Raw genomic sequence first — 20,682 nt, 5'->3', positions numbered from 1 at the left:
CTAAATGGTTTGAAATTTCTCAAGATACTTCAAAAACAAACGTATGGTTACCAAAGGGTGGGGGGGGGAGAGATAAATTAGGAGTTTGGGATTAACATATACACACTACTATATATAAAATAATCAACAGGACCTACTGTATAGCGCAGGGAACTATAGTCAATATTCTGTAATAACCTATATGGGAAAAGAACCTGAAAAAGAATGGATATATGTATAACTGAATCACTTAGCTGTACACCTGAAACTAACACAACATTGTAAATCAACTATACTCCAATATAAAAGAAAAATAAAAAATAACTTAAAAAAATTTGTCAAGATGAAAAGTTGGAAGGGGTGAGCTTGAGAAGCCAGTCTGGAGGAAACTGACCAAACTAAGTGTTGTACATAACAAAGAATTTGACTGGCCTTTGTCCCTGGCTCCTTATGGGGAGACTAAATCCTTGGAATTTCCCAAGTATTAGAAGTGATATTCATGGTGGGCCTTGATAATTTATGCCAAGGAGGTGACTCATGGTGGCCCCTAAATGGTTTCAGGACTGGGGCTGGCCAGTTATGGGAAGAGGGTTGGGGCTTTGAGCCATGGGGAGGGAGGTCCAGGAAGGGGGCCTGGAGATTGAGTTCAGCCTCCAGCCAATGATTTAATCACCCATGCCGACATAATGAAACCCCTATAACAACTCTGGACACAAAGCTCAAGGACACAAAGCTCAATGGAGCTTCCTGGTTGGTGAACTCATCAATGTGTCAGGAGGGTGATGTACCATGGTTCCACGAGGAGATAACACAGAAGCCCTGCATGCCGGCCCTTCTCAGACCTTGCCCTATGTGCCTCTTCATTTGGCTGGTCCTGCTGATTTGTATCTTCTCTATAAAACTGTAATCCTAAGAATAGCACTTTCCTGAGCTGTGTGTTCTGTGAGTAGTTCTAGTGAATTATTGAAACTGAAGGGGGTTGTGGGATCCCCCAAACTGTACCCAGTGAATCAGAAGTGCCTGTGGCCTGGGACCCCTCTGAACTTGCAGCTGGCACCTGAACTAAGAGCAGTCTTGTTGGGGATTGTGCTCTTGAACTTGTGGGATCTGCGCTAACTACGGGTGCTTAGCACTAGAGCTGAATGGCAGCACTCCATTTGGGGTTTTTAACCGAACGCTGAATGAAGGAAGAACTCACCTTCCTCTCTGTAGCCTGCATCAGTTTCTGGACTTCCTCCTTAATCACCAGGTTCCCATTCTCAGATGTCCTTGGCCCCAGTTCCACTCCCAACATCCTACCTGGGGGACTCTGGCTTTCTGCTCCACCATTCCGACCAGCCAAGGGCAAGATGAAGACATCTTTATGAGATTAAGACCAACCTTGGGTGTCCTCCCAGGCTCAGTAAGGACCAAATTTCCTCAGAATTAGGGACAGTAATATGTATGTGTTTGGGAGGGCTTCCCTGGTGATGCAGTGGTTGAGAGTCCACCTGCCGATGCAGGGGACACGGGTTCGTGCCCCGGTCCGGGAAGATCCCACATGCCGCGGAGCGGCTGGGCCCGTGAGCCACGGCCGCTGAGCCTGCGCGTCCGGAGCCTGTGCTCCGCAACGGGAGAGGCCACAACAGTGAGAGGCCCACGTACCGCAAAAAAAAAAACAAACAACAACAAAAAAATATGTATGTGTTTGGGAAGTGGGGAGTTGTCTCAGTGTCATCTTTTTTCTTCCCCGCATTCTTTCATCTCCTGAGCACAAGTCTGTCGTATGGACAGGACAAGTCTAGGAAGCAGGGGCTGTCAGGAGGGACCTCACACATCACTGAGCATAACCCTCTTATATACAGAGAGGTAAACCGAGCCTGTGAAAAGGAGTAACAGGGCTGGGGTGGGAACCTGAGCCCGCTGACTCGTAACCCAGGCTGCCTCCCCTTGATGGGGCACAGAGGCTCCTGCCCCTGTGGGCAGCCATTCTGAGTCTGTGCCCTGCCACAGATGTGCATGCAGAAGGCAGGGAGGCAAAAGAAGGAAAATCGAGTAAGCCCACAGGCCGGGGAAGACAATTCCCATCCAGGCCCGTCCACAGCCGTCATCAGCGAGGACCTCAGAAGCCAAGAGGTCACGTCGGCAGGGGGTGGCAAGGCCAGATGTCAACCTCTAGGTGTAGAGACAGGCCCCAAACACCCCTGAGCTCACTTATAACCCATTAGACATCTTTCACCCATGATTTTCAACATTGCATCTCAACAGGAAACACACCCCCCTCATTTATTGGAGCCCAATTCATCCTTCAAAGGCTTCTCAGTGGGCCCACCCCTCCCATCGTTGCCATCAGAATGAACCGATCCTTATTCTACGCTCCCACAGTCCCTTGCTCATCCACAGACTCTTAGGCCATGAGTCCTACACATCTAGTATCCCTATGTGCCCAGACCAGCACCTGCAGAGACCTAGTGCTCAGAAAATGTTAACTAGGGACTTCCCTGGTGGCGCAGTGGTTCAGAGTCTGCCTGCCAACTCAGGGGACACGGGTCCGGGAAGATCCCACATGCCGTGGAGCAACTAGACCCGTGCGCCACAACTACTGAGCCTGCACTCTGGAGCCCACGAGCCACAACTACCGAAGCCCGCGTGCCTAGAGCCAGTGCTCTGCAACAAGAGAAGCCTGCGCACCGCAACGAAGAGTAGCCCCCTCTTGCTGCAACTAGAGAAAGCCCAAGCGCAGCAACGAAGACCCAAAACCTCCAAAAATAAATAAACAAATAAATAAATTTATTTTTTTAAAAATTTGACTACCCTCAAGGAATGTACACTGTTACAATTATAAATTAATGTACAATAGTATGTTAAAGTTTTATATTAGTATTACTGGGATGGGGCTGGAAAAAAAAAAGAAAGAAAATGTTAACTAAGTGCCTGCCTGACTGAATCTATTATTATAAACTCAAGGAGAAAAGACTGAATTCAACTCAATGCAAGCATTGGCTGAGAGCCTGCCATGTGCTGTGCACAGTGCCAAGTGCTTAGTATACAGACCCCTGTCATCAAGGGGCTCACAGCCTACTGAAAAGTCACAGAAGTAAATTATTATGATAATTATGATATACATGTATCACAGAATTTATTATATAAGTAATGCAGTATGGTGCCTGGTGTGGTAACAATGTCATGTGCCAACTGAAATAAGCAGTCCAGGACTTCCCTGGTGGCGCAGTGGTTAAGAATCCGCCTACCATTGCAGGGGACACGGGTTCGAGCCCTGGTCTGGGAAGATCCCACATGCTGCAGAGCAACTAAGCCCGTGCGCCACAACTACTGAGCCTGCGCTCTGGAGTCCACGAGCCAGAACTACTGAAGCCCGCACGCCTAGAGCCTGTGCTCCGCAACAAGAGAAGCTACTGCAATGAGAAGCCTGCGCACTGCAACGAAGAGTAGCCCCCGCTCGCCACAACTAAAGAAAGCCTGTACACAGCAACGAAGACCCAATGCAGCCAAAAATAATAAATAAGTAAATTTTTTAAAAAAATTCAGGGAGTAAAGGAAACCTCCTTGCAGTGGGGGAAATGCACCCAGGTAATGCACTGCATGCAGAGGTATCACTATTACTTAAATTTTCATTGGAAAAAAAAAGAAAAACAAAAATTATCATTGGGGGTGGCATGGGATGAAGTGTAGGGTACTGCATTGCTGGGGTGGGGAGATGGGAGATGGAATGGCTGTGGCCCTTCTTCACTACGGTGGGGAGTCATTTGACTTCTGAGGCCTCCGGGAACATGTGCAGGGGAATGGAGAACTGGGAGTTACCAGTGCCTGATGAGGAATGTGAGTGAGCAATTAGGACTCCTTGATGGGACCCTGAAGGAGTCCCTCACCTCCTACAGAGAGGGTTCATATGGCTGACTCAATACTCAGCCCTCTAGGGAATTCCTGGTGGTCCAGTGGTTGGGACTCCGAGCCTTCTCTGTCCATCAGGGAACTAAGACCCCACAAGCCACAGAGCCTGGCCAAACAGAACAAAGCAAAACAAAAAAACCTCAGCCCTCTAGGTCTCCTATGTTAAGGCGAAGGCATTGATGGGGAAGGGGTGGGACCCTGAGATGGGGACATTTGTACAGACATGGATAAGGCTAATTCTGAACTCCTAAATTATTTTGAAGTGTCTTGTCTGTAGAGACAATCTCCTCTTGTCGTGATCCTGTCTCCTGGGACATCAGCCTCAGAACCCTTCCTGCCTCCATCCCTCCTGGCCCCAGGCCCTTCATGAGTTAGATCCCAGTACAGCCTGGGTGGAGAAGCACAAGACCCACGCTAAGAGGAGAATGCCCCCAGACGGAAAGAGTCACAGGCCCTAGCAAACTGCCTTGGCAGGAGCCCCAGGAGCATGTGTGGAAGAGGGTTCAAAGGGAAACACACTCAGGAGCGTGGAATGGAAGATCCAGTTTGGCCAAACTCATGGCCACGGATGCTCATCCAGGATTTGGGACTTCACGTATTGGCTTGAGCACCTGGGAGAGGAATTCATAGCCTGCTAGCTTGCTTAACTGAAGCCTGGACTTAATGGTAACCTAGAGTTCATAAACTTGAAATGTCAGAATTTCCCTGGCATACTATAGAGGAAGGAATCCAAAATCTCAGAGAGATGGGAATGCTGGATTGGATTTACTATGTGCAATCTGCTTAGCCACCCCTAGCCATGTATTTTAAGGGAGTCTGGAAAACACTCCCTTCACCAACGCATTAAGAAATGCATTGGTAAGGGCCACCAGAATCCTTGGCTAGCTCTGACGGCTGTCCTCTGTAGGCTGGAGATGCTAATGGGGGACTGGATACTGAAACTTAATTCCTCGATCTTGATGAGAATAAGGGTATCCTGGTGCGGTAAAGAGCAGATGGTAGTACTTAACAGCCAAAGGCAAGGTAACTACAATGACCCAGAATAAAGCGTGGGAAAGAATGCTCATCAGGTGGACAAAGTGACAGGCGCTGGACCGCAGTCAGCCGTTTCCCCCAGGCACTCCAGGGCTTGTTCAGTGGACCCATGATGGCAGGGATGGAAGCTGTGCTTTGGCTTAATAACATGGTCTTCCCCTCTCTGAGGCTAATCTGGCTGTAGCCAGTGCTGATTGACCATCCTCCTTACAGCCTGATTGGGTACCATTCTCACCTGGTGTAGACTGATTTGACTGCCCCACCCCCAGTGTGGATGGACTGTGCTTTATCCTCAAGAGAACAGACACAGGGGACTTCCCTGGTGGTCCAGTGGTTAAGACTCCACGCTTCCAATGCACAGGGCATGGGACTGGTTCCTGGTCAGGGAACTAAGATCCCACATGCCGCTAGGTGCAGCCAATAAATAAATAAATAAATACATACATACATATATAAAATAACGTATATAAAAAAAGAGAGAATAGACACATATTCTAGGTATGAATTCACTGCTGCCTACAGTACTTCTGTCAGTGCCACCATTTATGGACGTACAGAATACCTTATCCGTCACCATGGCATGCCACATAACATGGCCTCCAATGTGGGCACACATTTTATAGCCAAGGAAATGTACAAATGAGCTCACACCCAAGGCATCCACTGGTCTTACCATGTGCCCCATGACCCAGGAGCAGCTGGCTTGACAGAATGGAGGATTGGCCAGCTGAAGGCACAGTTAGAGCAGAGCTAAGAAACTACACCCTACAAGGTGGAAGCGCTATCCTACAGGATGTGGTGTATTCTTTAAACCAAAACCAGAATCGTATTATATGTAACTGAGAGGTGGGGGTAGCAGCAGCCTTTTCGCTATTATAGCTAAAGTCTGTAAACTACTGGAAGAACTTTTGCTACCCATCCCCAGAACCTCGTCCTCAGGGAGTTTGGCGATCCTTAGCATTCGAGGGAGAAACATTTGCATTGTGGAATGATCACAGTATTGATGACTTGGAAGCTGAGATGGCCCTGGCCATTTTGGTTTCTCATGCTACTGAACCAACAGGCAGAGAAAGGGGTTACTATAATGCCTGGGTTGACTAATCCCAATTACCAGAGAAAATAAGCTTGCTACCACGTAACAGAGGTAGGCACTAGAACTGGAACCCAGGGGATTCACAAAGTGCCTCTTAATAATCCTCTGCTCGGTTGTCCTGGTTAGCAGAAAACTTCAGCAACCCACAGTGTCAAGACTACCAAGGACTCAGACCCCACAGGAATAAAGGTTTGAGTCACCACCAGGTAAAGAACCCAGTCCCTGGTGGTGCAATGGTTGAGAATCCACTCACCAATGCAGGGGACACAGGTTTGAGCCCTCTTCTGGGAAGATCCCACGTGCTGCGGAGCAACTAAGCCCGTGGGCCACAACTACTGAGCCTGCGCTCTAGAGTGCGCGAGCCACAACTACTGAAGCCCGCACGCCTAGAGCCCGTGCTCTGCAACAAGAGAAGCCACCACAATGAGAAGCCCTCGCACCCACTCACTGCAACTAGAGAAAGCTCGCATGCAGCAACAAAGACCCAACGCAGCCAAAAATTTAATTAATTAATTAATTGATCGATTAAAAAAAAAAAAACTGCCCAGCCAAGGTGCTGGTAAAGGATAAGAAGAATACATCATTGGAGGAAAAAGTGGGCAGCTCTGAATATGAACTTAGGCCTCATAACCCCCACTGTCCCCTGCTAACTTATGGGAGCTAATATTTTAGGTCTCAGTGGACATATGACATCACCTCCCGATGATATAGTAGCCAATGTGACCCAGTGTGTCCTCTGTGCTGGGGACATGGGTTTTTCTTCTGGAAAAGGCTAAGAGGAGCTTCCTGCGGATGCTCCAGATTCCCCCTCCCCACCTCCCCCCACAGCCCTGTGCCCCGGAAAGCTGAGCGGCATCGGAGGACTCCCACACCCCGCCACTTGGATTCAGCCAGTGAGGGAACAGTCGGGGGTCTGAAGATGGGAGGATAGTGAAGACAGGGAGTTTATTCGCGGCTTCCTTCCCTGCAGAATCAACACTACCTACGATGATTGAAGGTCACAGCTATTGTCAGGCACCCTCTCCACACAGCTCTCTCTGGCTCGGGGTTCCTGTCATCTGCTCCCTCCCGTCGTCAGACCTCAGGTGCTGACACCCCACTGTTACTAACCATGAGATACTGCAGCAGCCCCAGCGATTTCTCCATACCCCACCCACACCTTTATAAACAATCACTTTATTAAACTCTCTTCAAAATTACCCATCAGTGTTCCTGCTAGGACCCTGGCACATAGAGCATGTATTTTAATTAGGATTAGTTTTGGCAATGAGCAACAGAAAACCTAAAATAACAATAGTGTACGCAAGATAAGTTTGTCTTTCTTATATAAATTAAACTTGGTGTTAAGCAACCCAAAGCTGGTATGGTAGCTCCATGAAGATCAGATCATACTATTTTTTGTATCCTTTAAAAATTAACATCATAACAAAAGCTTTCCAATAGCATTACAAACTCTTTAGAAAGAATCAAGACTTGGCTCAAGTACCATCTTCTAAAGCACTTGTCCTGATGCTCATTCCAGCTCTAGAAGAATAATCTCCCTCTCTCAGAACCCCAGTTTCTACCCCTAAACACACACACGCACGCACGCACTGCACGCACTTCAGTCACGGCATCTGTCACACTAGAGTCCCTTATCTGTTTATGAGTCTGTCTCCTTCTTTGACTGAAGGGAGCTTCTCTTTTTGTCTTATTATCTCCAACCCCAATCTGTGGCATAAAACAGAGACCAATAAATGGGTCTGAATGAAAGGACATTTTAAGGCCTACAAAATATTTCATCATGTAGACTCACCCTAGATTGTTCCTTTATTACTTTAACATTGAACATTTAGGGGATTTTAGTTTTTCATTTTAAATATTATTGTAGGATTTTCATTTGATCAATGGAATAGGTGCCCCTGGAAGAGACTTATACTTGCTATTTCATCAGACACAGGCATGCTGACCCCGTTTGCCCCTCTGGCTACAGTCTAATCAGATAGGTCAGATTTACACTCAGTAATTATCTGGTAATATCAGCAATCTTCTCTAAGAAGCCCTGCTACTTTTCCTTAATTTTCTCTTTCACATTCTATGTGGCTCATCTCAGTTTAACCACAGCCCTGGTTTTCTACCTGTGCATGTGAAAAAAGAGAGAAGAGGGATAATCTGCTGTGTACCAGGTACTCAGGTGTGCCCTCATATTTAATTGAATTCTCCCCAAAAGCTTGTGAAAAGAGTTTTGGAGAGACAGACCTGTAAACACAACCCTGTAATGAACGCACAGTTCCACCACTTGCCTGCTAGAGAATCTTCCTCGAAGTAACTTCGTTTTGCAGAGCCTCCGTTTCCTCGACTGCAAAACCGGGATGAAAATACCTGATGTGTGGTTGTGAGGATTAAATGAGATGTCTGTGAACATGGCCTGGCTCTAGGTAGCGGGTCTGCAAATGACAGGTTCCGTCCCGAGTGAGGAGCTCAGAGCAGGGTTTCAGCTCGGGGATCTAAAGCCAGCATGTCGGGGCATCCTCACCGCCCTGGGGGAGGGCATCTTTAGGACCAGCAAGACTGTGGGGTAGGGGGAGATTCCTGGGGCTCCTGGAAGGAGGGAATCGTTGTAAGAGAGGGCAAAGAAAGCTTCCAGGCCGACCTGTGTCTAGGGAGCTGGGAGTGGGCCAGGGGAAGGGTAGCTGTCTCAGCGCGAGGGGGCCCAAGCGGGCAGCCGGCGAGGCAGGCGGCTGGCTGCGCGGGGTGGGGGTCTTCGGCTTTCTCGTCCTGGGAAGATCTTGAAACTCAAAAAAACGAAGCAAGCCGGAGGGCTCTTCCCCATCTGTATTGTGGTAACTGAGCCCGAGCTAGCACCTCCCCAGGCTGGAAGGCGGGAGAGTCGTTAGGGACACCTGCCTCTCTCCCTCCCCCGCCCGGCGGGAACCCACCGAGACTGCGCGCACCTGGGCACCCGCTGCGCCTGGGAACACTTGGCGCCGGAGGCCGCCAGGCTACCCCGCGGGAAAAGGGGCGGGAGCGCAGCCCTGGCTGCAGGGAGTCCCTTAGGACACCGGAGAGTGCTATTGACATGATTATTAAAATAACCATCCAGAAGGAAACGGAGTGAGGCTGGCACCAAAATAAAGAAATCCGGGAGCCAGGAAGAAGTAAATCTGCCAATGTAAAAGACATTAACACGTAATAGAGAATGTTTTGCAAATAGTGGGGACAGAAAGGATTATTTATGAATAATCCTGGGATAACTGATTAGCTCTTTGGGGAAAAAAAAGAAATTTAGATGCACATCTTCTATAATACACGAAAATTAATTCAATTCCTGATGGAGTTAAATTGGGGGCGGGAGATTAAACTACAAGTGCACAAAAAGACAATAGAAGTAGGAATGTATCCATCCTTTGGAGGAGAGAGGACTTTCTAGGCTTGAAGGAATGAGATAAATCCCGATAGGGAAGATGGACATGTTGGTTCATACAAAACAAAACAAAAACAAAAAAACTGTAGGCTTAAAAAAAAAGTGAAATTAGAAGTAGTCAGTGAGGAGCTTCCCTGGTGGCGCAGTGGTTAAGAATTCGCCTGCCAAAGCAGGGGACGGGTTCAAGCCCTGGTCCAGGAAGACCTTAACATGCTGCGGAGCAACTAAGCCCATGCACCACAACTACTGAGCCCTGTCGCCTAGAGCCGGTGCTCCACAACAAGAGAAGCCACCGCAATGAGAAGCCTGGCACCACAGCGAATACCCAGCACAGCCAAAAATCAAATTAAATTTTTAAAAATACATTAAAAAAAAAAAGGCTGGGGCTTCCCTGGTGGCGCAGTGGTTAAGAATCTGCCTGCCAATGCAGGGGACACGGGTTCGAGCCCTGGTCCGGGAAGATCCCACATGCTGTGGAGCAACTAAGCCCGTGCACCACAACTACTGAGCCTGTGCTCTAGAGCCCGCGAGCCACAACTACTGAGCCCGCGTGTCACAACTACTGAAGCCCGTGCACCTAGAGGCCGTGCTCCACAACAAGAGAAGCCACCGCAATGAGAAGCCCGCGCACCGCAAGGAAGAGTAGCCCCCTCCTCCCCACCTTGCTGCAACTAGAGAAAGCCAATGCGCAGCAACGAAGACCCAACACAGCCAAAAATAAGTAAATAAATAAATTAAAAAAAAAAACTAGTAAGACACTAAGACTACAAGCAGACAACAGACAATACAGTGAAGGAAACAAGTAAGATGGGAAAATAATGTTATCAGAGAAATTAATACCATCTTAAGTGAAGAAATTAAGATTTTTAATTTTTAATTTTATGTTTTAAAGAAATGTTAAATGCTGATGGGGATGAAGTGGACCTTTCATACACTGTGGTGGTTTTATACTAACATAAATTAGTACAACAGGTGTATCAGGGAGACTTAAAACACAGAGGCCTCTGATGCTCAATCATTAGGGAAATGCAAATTGAAACCACCATGAGATAACACTTCACACTATCAATTATGATGGCCACTATCAAAATTAAAATTAAATTACCATATGATCCAGCAATTCCACTTTTGGGTATACACACAAAAGAACTGAAAGTACGATCTTTTTGTTTATTTCTTTGTTTTTGTCCATGCCACGTGGCTTGCTGGGATCGTAGTTTCCTGACCACGGATTGAACCTGGGTCCAGTGAGTGAAAGCACGGAGTCCTAACCACTGCACTGCCAGTGAATTCCCTGAAAGTAGGGTCTTTTTTGCGGTAGGCGGGTCTCTCACTGTTGTGGCCTCTCCCGTTGCGGAGCACAGGCTCTGGACGCGCAGGCTCAGCAGCCATGGCTCACGGACCTAGCCGCTCCGCGGCATGAGGGATCTTCCCCGACCAGGGCACGAACCCGTGTCCCCTGCATCGGCAGGCGGACTCTCAACCACTGCGCCGCCAGGGAAGCCCTGAAAGTAGGATCTTGAAGAGAGTTTTGTATGCCCATGTTCACAACAGTTAAAACGGAAACAAACGTTGAGGGATGTCCACTGAGAGATGAATGGATAAGAAGCAAAATGTAGAATGTACATACAGTGGACTATTATTCAGCCTTTAAAAAAACAATTTTTTAAAAATTTTTAATTTATTTTATTTATTTAATTTTGGCTGCATTAGGTCTTCGTTGATGTGCGCGGACTTTAGTTGCCGTGAGCTGGGGCTACCCTTCGTTGCAGTGCGCGGGCTTCTCATTGCGGTGGCTTCTCTTGTGGAGCACGGGCTCTAGAGCACAGGCTCAGTAGTTGTGGTGCACGGCCTTAGTTGCTCCGCGGCACGTGCGATCTTCTCGGACCAGGGCTCAAACCCGTGTCCCCTGCATTGGCAGGCGGATTCTTAACCACTGTGCCACCAGGCAAGCCCCAGCCTTTTTATTTTAATGTATTTTTATTTTATTTTATTTTTGGCTGCGTTGGGTCTTCGCTGCGGTGCGCAGGCTTCTCATTGTGGTGGCTTTTCTTGTTGTAGAGCACCGGCTCTAGGTGACAGGGCGCAGTAGTTGTGGTGCATGGGCTTAATTGCTCCGCAGCATGTGAGATCTTCCCGGACCAGAGCTCAAACCCGTGTGCCGTGCATTGGCAGAGGAATTCTTAACCACTTTGCCATCAGGGAGGTCCCTATTCAGCCTTTAAAAAGGAGGGAGGTTCTCACAAGTTACAACATGGATGATGAACTTTGAGGATATAGTGCTAAATGAAATAAGCCAAGCGCAAAAGACAAATACTGTATGATTCCACTTTAATGATGTAATCAAAATTACGGAAACAGAAAGTAGAATTGTGGTTGCCTGGGGCTGAAGGGAGGAGAAATGGAGTGTTTAGTTTTGCAAGAATTCTGGAGATGGATGGTGGTGGTGGTTGCACAAGAATGTGGATGTACTTAATGCCACTGAACTTGAAATGGTTAAGATGGTAAATTTTGTTATATGTGCTTCACTACAATTTAAAATTTTTTAAGTTAAACAAATCCCCCCCGCAAATCACAGAGGCCTTTAAGCCAATTTTAAGGAAATAAGTATGAATTTGGAAAATACTTTATGACCAAAGATATTTATTGCCCCAAACTGGAAAACCCAAATGTCTGAAAGTAAAGGAATAGCTAAATAAACTATAGTACATCTGTAGTTCTATGTTTTAATAATGTTTATTTTCCTGATTTTAAAAATAATACAGATTCATCATAGAAAATTCATCATAGAAAATTTAATAAATGAACAATTATAAAGATGATAATAAAAACTATCCAAAAGCCTAACATGCAGAGATAGCCATTGTTAACATCTGGTCTGCATCCTTCTAGGAACAGTTATATATTTCTTATACAAAATTGGGTATATATTGTCCATTTAAATTTGCATCCTGTTTGTTTAGACTTTCTGTGTATGTAATTATGTATACACATATATAAAGAAAGGGAGAACATTTATTGACTTCTTACTATGTATAGAGAATAATGCTAGAGCTGCTTCAGGGTGATCTTGTTAAATATCACAGAACCCCTTTGAGGTATTATCATTCCCATTGTACAGATGAGGAAATGGAGGATTAGGGAAGTAAGTAATTTGGTGAAAGTCACACAACTGCTGAATGATATAGTCAGGATTGAAAGCCAGGTATTCTGGCTTCACAGCCCACACTCTGAACCAAACTCTATTCTATATCCCAAGTCATTAAACATTCTTTTGAAAACATGTCTTTAAAAGCTGCTGCATAGGGACTTCCCTGGTGATCCAGTGGTTAAGACTGTGCTCCCAATACAGGGGGCCCAGGTTTGATCCCTGGGCAAGGAGCTAGATCCCGCATGCCGCAACTAAGAGCCCACGCAGCCAAATAAATATTTTTTTAAAAAGTTGCTGCATGGGGACTTCCCTGGTGGCGCAGGGGTTAAGAATCCGCCTGCCAATGCAGGGGACACAGGTTCGAGCCCTGGTCCGAAAAGATCGCACATGCCGTGGAGCAACTAAGCCTGTGTGCCACAACTACTGAAGCCCACACACCTAGAGCCAGTGCTCTGCAACAAGAGAAGCCACTGCAATGAGAAGCATTCGCACCGCAACGAAGAGTAGGCCCCACTCACCGCAACAAAAGAAAGCCAGCGTACCGCAAGGTAGACCAACACAGCCCAAAATAAATAAATTAATTAATTAAAAAAAAAGCTGCTGCATAATATTCACTAATATAAATACACCAAACATCACTGAACCGTCTCCTAGCATTGAACAATTAGGTTGTTTCCAATTTCTCTTGGTTTTTTAATATAATACTTCAAAGAATATTTTTGTGCATAAATCTTTGTCTTATAATGACTGAATCTCTTATTATTCCCTTAGGGTATATACTTAGATGTAAAGTTTCAGGGTCAAAATAACAGCTACAGATAAAGTTTAGTGGAGTCACTGAAAATAGAATTTATAAAGTTTTTTGCGGGGAGGGGGCCATACCCTGCGGGAACTTAGTTCCCCAACCAGGGACTAAACCCAGGCCCATGGCAGTGAAAGCGCCAAGTCCTAACCACTGGACCACCAGGGAATTCCCTAAAACGTTTATTTTTAAGAAGAGGTTTGATATGACAGGGCAGGGAGTATGTGGGAAATCTCTGAAATTTCTGGTCACTTTTGCTATAAACCTGAAATGGCGCTAAAAAATAAATTCTATTTAAAAGGGTTGTAACTACATGGAAGTAAGTTTATTGGGCTTTTTGGCTATAGTAAGGCCAGCCATCAGAAAACAGTTCAAGCCCTGGCTCTGCCACCTGCCAGCTGTGTGGCCTTGGGAAGGTCACTCAATCTCTCTGAGCCTCAGTTGCCTCACCTGTGAAATGGAACTCACAGTTGTTGGCTGGATGGAATGAAGTGCTGTATGTTAAGCCCCTGACCTACCGTCAAGTGCTCTGGATCCTGTAGATGGCAGGGGCAGTGACTGGGAAAAGGCTTTGCACACTGTGAAGTGCTCTTCAGATGGGAGGGGGTGTGGCATCTGACTCCTGGTGTGGTAGTGGCACTCTGAGTTCCCTGGACCCGTGAGAGAGTGAGAGAATGCTGGGTTTGGGGGCCAGGGTGAAGGTGGGAGGGGCCCTTCACCTGGGGAAACGGCTCCGTGGTGGAGCAGCTGAGATGCAGCTGGGCCTGTGGCCTGCGAGGCAGTCCTGTGGCCGCCTCCTCCCCCAGCCCACAGCCCAGGTCTGCAGCTGGGTCCTGCCTCCTCTCAGGTGGGCCATGCCTGGGACTTGGCTGTTGCTTCTCCTGGCCCTCGGGTGTCCAGCCCTGCCCACAGGTGAGCGCCCTCCCTGCATCCCTCTCTGTGCCCCGTTAGTCTGCCCAAGCCTACTCCCTCACTCTGGGCGTCCCTAGGTGTGGGAGGGATGCAGGCAGGCAGGACAGAGGTACCTGGGTCCTCTGGGGAGGGTCTCACCAGAAGCCCATCATCCCCTTCCCCATTGTATTATACCTCCCAGCTATCTTGCTCTGGGGCCCCCAAGTCCTGCTCTCCTGGAGCCCACAGTGTTGGGAAGAAGGGTACTCACCTCTCGGAGCAAGCTGGACAGGTGTGTATGATGGGGGGGGTAGCCTGGCTGTGTTGTGTTATATGGGGTGATGGGGCACGGGCAACATGGTGAGCTCCCACCCTCCTTACTGTCCAGTCTCCTACCCTCAGGGCTCAGGGTGTCTCACGTTCACTCCCAGCTCCCCCTAAAAATGGGCTCTCAGAAGTCTCAAGGCCTCAGTGACTTCCCAGTGTATTGACCCCCGACCCCGATCCCGGTCCTCCAAAGATCAAGGCTGGAGACAAAGGAGTCAAATTCTGAGAATTCCAGCTTCATCTAGAAGCTTGTGCATGTTTGCATGTGTGTGGTGGGGATAGGTCCTTGACTTTGAGTTGGGGCATCTCCTTGTTCTAAAGCTGGCCCCCAGTATGTCACCACCTCGCCCTCGCTAGGGAGATAAACCACACCCATGTGGATCGGGGAGAGCCCGTGTAGGGAGGCCTGAGCTCTGGGAAAGAAGCAGCTAGGGTGAGGAGGAGCAATCCTGGGAGGTTTCAAGGAGGAGGGAGATGCTGAACTCAGCTAGGGGAGTGTGTCTCTCTGTACAGCTGAGAAGGCTCAGGAGGTTGAGGGTCCTGGAGCTCATTGCCAGCCTTCTCTCCTCCCTTTGTTTGTGATGCCTTATCAATATTAGTATTGATACTTATCTGCCAAGGTGTTTTATATTCATGATTTTTATTCTTCACAGCAATTTTACTGGGCTGGTGTTATTAACCCCATTATATCAATGGGACAATTAAGACTCTAAATTAAGTGGACAAGTCAAGAGTCAAATCAACTCTGTCTGAGGACATGTCCCAGGCTTGGTCCACTGTGTCATGTAGCAAATCTTAGTCATCCTTCCAAGTGGGGTAGTCTGTGGGATTTGGAGTCACCGAGGTCTGAATTCAAATCCTGAGCGGGCTACTTACCATACTCCTGCTTCTAGGTCAGTTATTTGACCTTCAAGAAATCTTTTGTGAGGGAATTCCCTGGCAGTCCAGTGGTTAGGATTCCTCTGCAGGGGGCACAGTTTTGATCCCTGGTCGGGGAACTAAGATCCCACATGCCACGTGATGCAGCCAAAAAAAAGAAATATTTTGAGAACAACCCCCCCCCCCCACCTCTAAGTCCCCACGAGATTCTACGGCCTCCCTTCCCGGCACCCTGGGGCATTTCTTTAGCCTGGCTGCACCTAACTCATGGTGTGAATTTGTTTGTAGGTTTTTTTATTTGTTTGTTTGTTTGATTTATTTTATTTATTTTTGGCTGTGTTGGGTCTTCGTTGTGGCACGCGGGTTTTTCATTAGGGTGGCTTCTCTTGTTGCAGAGCACGGGCTCTAGGCACGCGGGCTTCAGTAGTTGTGGCACGCGGGCTCAGTAGTTGTGGCTCGAGGGCTCTAGAGCACAGGCTCAGTAGTTGTGGTGCACGGGCTTAGTTGCTCCGCGGCATGTGGGATCTTCCCAGACCAGGGCTCGAACCTGTGTCCCCTGCATTGGCAGGTGGATTCTTAACCACTGTGCCACCAGGGAAGTCCCTTGTTTGTAGGTTTTAACCTTTGAGATTTTATTTATATGAAAAGGTATCCAACTGTTCTTTTTTTTTCAGCTGCACCAAGTGGCTTGTGGTATCTTAGTTCCCCTACCAGGAAGTGAACCCAAGCCATGTCAGTGAAAGCACTGAGTCCTAACCACTAGCCCGCCAGGGAATTCCTGATGTCCAACTATTCAAAACTAAGATTTTGTCGTATATTAAATGAGTCATCTTTACCAAAAAGAATAAGTTTTTGGAAAATCAGGACTATTCTGAAAGATATAAGACAAATGTTTGCAGTACCCACATGACTTATTTTTGTTTCTTTAATTATAAAATAATACAGACGTACACTTTATTTAATTTATTTATTTATTTGGCTGTGTCGGGTCTTAGTTGCGGCACTCGGGATCTCCATTGTGGCATGCGGGATCTTTAGTTGCTGCATGTGAACTCTTAGTTGCAGCATGTGGGATCTAGTTCCCTGACCAGGGATCAAATCCAGGCCCCCTGCATTGGGAGCACAGACTCTTAGCCACTGGACCACCAGGGAAGTCCCCAGACATACACTTTATTTTTTTATTTTATTTTATTTTTTTTTTTTTGCGGTACGCGGGCCTCTCACTGTTGTGGCCTCTCCCGTTGTGGAGCACAGGCTCGGCGGGCCCACATGGCTCACGGGCCCAGCCGCTCCGCAGCATGTGGAATCCTCCCGAACCGGGGCACGAACCCGTGTCCCCTGCATCGGCAGGCAGACTCTCAACCACTGCGCCACCAGGGAAGCCCCGGACATACACTTTAAGTGGGTGAATTGTATGGTACTTGAATTGTATCTAAACAACGCTGTTAAAAAATACTACAAACTTACAGAAAAGAACGGGGAATAATACAAGAAACAACCATGCATACTCCACTCAGATTAGCAAATAGTTAAAATGTTGCCATATTTGAATCAAATATTATTTAAAAGAAACAAAAAGTTACAGATACATTTGAGGCCCCTTTTGATCTCATTCCAGATTCTATTTCCTTCCCTTCCTCCTCAGAGGTAACCACTCTCTTGAGGCTGGCACAAGGTACTATAAGTATTTGTTTGCATCTGCTGTCTTTCTCATGGGACTGAGATCATTGAGAGCAGGGACAATATTTTAATTAATGTGTATCCCCAGTGCCTGGCACAGAGAGATTCACGTATGATAGATAGGTGACAGAAGGATGGAAGGATGGATGGATGGATGGAAGGAAGGAAAGATGGATAAATGGATGGATGGATGGATGGATGGAAAAACATATAGATGGAAAGTAGAAAGAAGAGATGTAGAGGAGATGGATGATGGAAGAAAGGATGGATGAGGAACTTCCCTGGTGGTGCAGTGGTTAAGAATCCACCTGCCAATGCAGGGGACACAGGTTCGAGCCCTAGTCCGGGAAGATCCCACATGCCGCGGAAGTACTAAGTCCGTGTGCCACAGCTACTGATGGTGTGCTCTAGAGCCCGCGAGCCACAGCTACTGAGCCCGTGTGCCACAACTACTGCAGCCCACATGCCTAGAGCCTGTGCTCCACAACAAAGAGAAGCCACTGCAATGAGAAGCCCGCACACTGCAACAAAGAGCAGCCCCTGCTCGCCGCAACTAGAGAAAGCCCGCGCACAGCAACGAAGACCCAACGCAGACAAAAATAAATAAATTTTTTTTTTTTAAAAAGAAAGGATGGATGAATAGATGGGAGAATGAAAGGATAGAGGGAAGGAAGGTGGTTAGATAGGTAAATGCAAGAAGAGAGGGATGGATGAGTGGGTAGAAGGATAGATTGATGGTTGGTGGAAGGATAGATGGAAGGAGAGAAATCCAGAGGGAAGGATGTGAGATCCTGACCTGGGAGGGCAAGGACAGACCTAGCCCCCTACAAGTGCGTGCTCTCTTGCAGGTGTGGGCAGCACACCCTTCCCCTCTCTGGCCCCACCAATCACACTGCTGGTGGATGGGAAGCAGCAGACTCTGGTGGTTTGCCTGGTCTTCGACGTTGCACCCCCTGGCCTTGAGAGTCCCATCTGGTTCTCAGCTGGGAATGGCAGCTCACTAGATGCCTTCACCTACGGCCCTTCCCCAGCAGCTGATGGCACCTGGACTAGCTTGGCTCAGCTTTCCCTGCCCTCTGAGGACCTGGCAGCCTGGGAGACCTTGGTCTGTCACACTGGACCTGGGACTGGGGACCACAGCCAGAGCACACAGCCTCTACAGCTGTCAGGTGGGGACAGAGCCTGGGCCCCTGTGGTTGCTCCCTGCCCCTTTCACACACCCTGAAACCAGGATATGGTGGCAGGGAGGGCAGAATCCAGGCCATGGGGGCATGAAGGGCATCTAAGTGCCAACCATCTAGGTGATGTGATGTCTGGGGTCAAAGGAGGGTGGCTTCAGGGCCCTGAGTTCTGGGATTTGAAACAGTGATATCTCATTCAAATCCAGGCTCTGATGCATGACTTGCAAGAGGTAATAATGTCTCCTCCCTCCTAGGTTAATATCTTTCTATGTATACCCAGGGTTAATATCTATATCTATATCACTCTAAATATGACACCCTGTTAGAATCAAACAATAATTAAATATTAAGTTGCTATCACTTACTTATTGTTTATTCTGTGCCAGGCACTGTTGTAAACACTTTACACTTATGAAGTAGGTCATATTATTCTCATTTTATAGGCAAAGAAAGGTTAAGTAACATGTCCAAAGCCAGCTGTTATTATTATTGACCAGATGACTTACTTTCTCTTTTTGAATTATGTTTGTTTTCTCAACCTCCAAATAGGAATGTTTGTTGAGTAAATGTACTGCCTTCCAAAGAAGGCTGCTAAGAAAATTGATTCCTTGTCTAAAAGTGCTGAGGCATCTCTAGGGGCAGGAGGACAGCCAGGAGAGAGGGAGATCTGGGCCCCTCAGAGGACTTGCTGCAGATGGGCTCAGGATTCCCACTACGGGTTCATTTGTCCATTTATCCAGTGCTCCAAGAAGAGCTGCCCTGAGCAGGGCCAGGGCATAGCACTGGGGTGGAGGGCACAGCCCATCCCAATGACTTACTCCTTTCTCCTTGACTCGCAGGAGAGGCTTCCTCAGCCAGGACCTGCCTCTGGGAGCCTCTCAGGGGTGAGTACCAGGAACCAGGACCTCAGGCCCTGTTGGGCTCTGGGCCTGATGGGTCCCCTCAAAAGGCTGCCTTGCCGGGTTGGGGCACTGGCTAGCCTGGGCCTCTGTCTACCCCTGGGTCAGGTGGGGATAGATCCTCTGACCCCAGCATAATTCCTGGACGCCAGTTGAGAAGCACAGGTGAGAGCTAGCAGAAGGATCCTTGAAGCTCTCCTTGGGCAGCTCAGAGGGATGGCCTCAGCATCCGAGCCTTGGGAGACTCTTAGGAGTCTAGGGAGCCTCGGAAGACAGAGCGGAGGAAAGTCCCACCCCCCGCTGGATGCAGTCATGAGCCAGGTTCTACTTCCCTACCAGACAGAAATCTGAGCTGGTGTCTCTCCTCTGCAACCAGATGCTAATTCCTGCCTGGCTTGCATCGCCTTGGTTGCTGGGGAATCAAATTAAATGAAGGCTAGGAAGGTGTGTGTTATTATCACCAGTCAGAGCTGAGGTTAGACACCAGGAAGGACGTCCCCTGGGTTCCCTCTCCTCTGGTGAGCCTTCTCGCGTGCGTGGGGCTGAGCGCCAGCCTCTAGGCCGCTCACCGGCTCCTCTTCTCCCGCAGGGACCCGGGGCCAGGTGCTGCGGCTCGAGGCGCTGCGGCTGCTGCTCTTCAAGCTGCTGCTGTTGGATGTGCTTCTGACCTGCAGCCGCTTCCGCGCCCCGCCCGCCGCGCGGGGGTACCCGGCCCGGGCGCCTCGCCCTGGGGACCCCGGGCTCCCCGCCGCCCCGTGGGCGGACCACCTTCTCTTCCCGCAGCCTCCGCCACCGGGAGGATCGTCCGCAGACCCCACCGACTGGATTCGCCGCAATGATGGGTGGACCACAGGCCGACGGCTCAGCCTGTCCACCCCGCCGGCGCTGCAGCCCCGGGACGGCCGCTGGGTTCACACCCGCCCTCCGGGTCGGGATCCCAGGAGCCCTGTCTGGGAGGAGGGGGCCGCCGGTGCTCAGGGCGTGGCGATCGGGACCCGCCCTCAGTATTCCTGCCTCCAGCCTTGGAGCATTTCTCTGCGATCTGCCTCCTCCAGCTGACCCGAGCTTCCCCGGGGGCTAGGCTCCGTCTCCCCGCCTCAGACTGACGGCTTTCTGAGGGAAAAGGCTTTGTCTCTCCCATCAGATTGGAAGTCCCTTGAGGGTGGTGATTGACCCAGACACTGGGACATTTGAGGTGCTGATAACTGAGAACAATTAAAGGAGAACTTATATGACACAAGCAAATGAAAAATATTTTAGCTCCTGTCTGCTCTGGGAGGAGGGAATTTGGCAGATTTACAGGAGGCAGAAATCTGGGAAGGCTTCCTGAGGGTGAGAGCCTGGAAACTGCAGAGTGGGGCTGGGGGTTGGGGTGGATGTGGTCCCAACTCTGTCTCCTTTCCTCATCACCAGGCATGGGGCAAGGCCCCCTCCCCCTCTCTGTCTCCTCACCCTCGCCCTGACCCCTCTG

At 48.7% G+C, this 20,682-nt stretch overlaps 1 protein-coding gene across 1 annotated transcript; it reads left to right on the top strand.

Moving 5' to 3' along the window:
- The first annotated feature begins 14,208 nt into the window (after positions 1-14,208).
- Positions 14,209-20,270, top strand: PTCRA (pre T cell antigen receptor alpha). Its single transcript, XM_060021269.1, has 5 exons — positions 14,209-14,266; positions 17,097-17,126; positions 17,980-18,300; positions 19,152-19,196; positions 19,801-20,270. The coding sequence occupies exons 1-5, from the start codon at positions 14,209-14,211 to the stop codon at positions 20,268-20,270; spliced, it is 924 nt and encodes a 307-aa protein (XP_059877252.1).
- Positions 20,271-20,682: the final 412 nt, after the last annotated feature.

The sequence above is a fragment of the Delphinus delphis genome, chromosome 10, assembly GCF_949987515.2.
Source record: "Delphinus delphis chromosome 10, mDelDel1.2, whole genome shotgun sequence".
NCBI lineage: Eukaryota > Metazoa > Chordata > Mammalia > Artiodactyla > Delphinidae > Delphinus > Delphinus delphis.
This window is presented reverse-complemented; position numbering and strand designations above follow the sequence as displayed.

Coding starts and splice junctions, on each gene's coding strand:
- PTCRA (XM_060021269.1), top strand. CDS start 14,209: ATGCCTGGGACTTGGCTGTTGCTTCTCCTGGCCCTCGGGTGTCCAGCC. Junction 18,301..19,151: donor ACAGCCTCTACAGCTGTCAG/GTGGGGACAGAG, acceptor CTTGACTCGCAG/GAGAGGCTTCCTCAGCCAGG. Junction 19,197..19,800: donor CCTCTGGGAGCCTCTCAGGG/GTGAGTACCAGG, acceptor CTTCTCCCGCAG/GGACCCGGGGCCAGGTGCTG.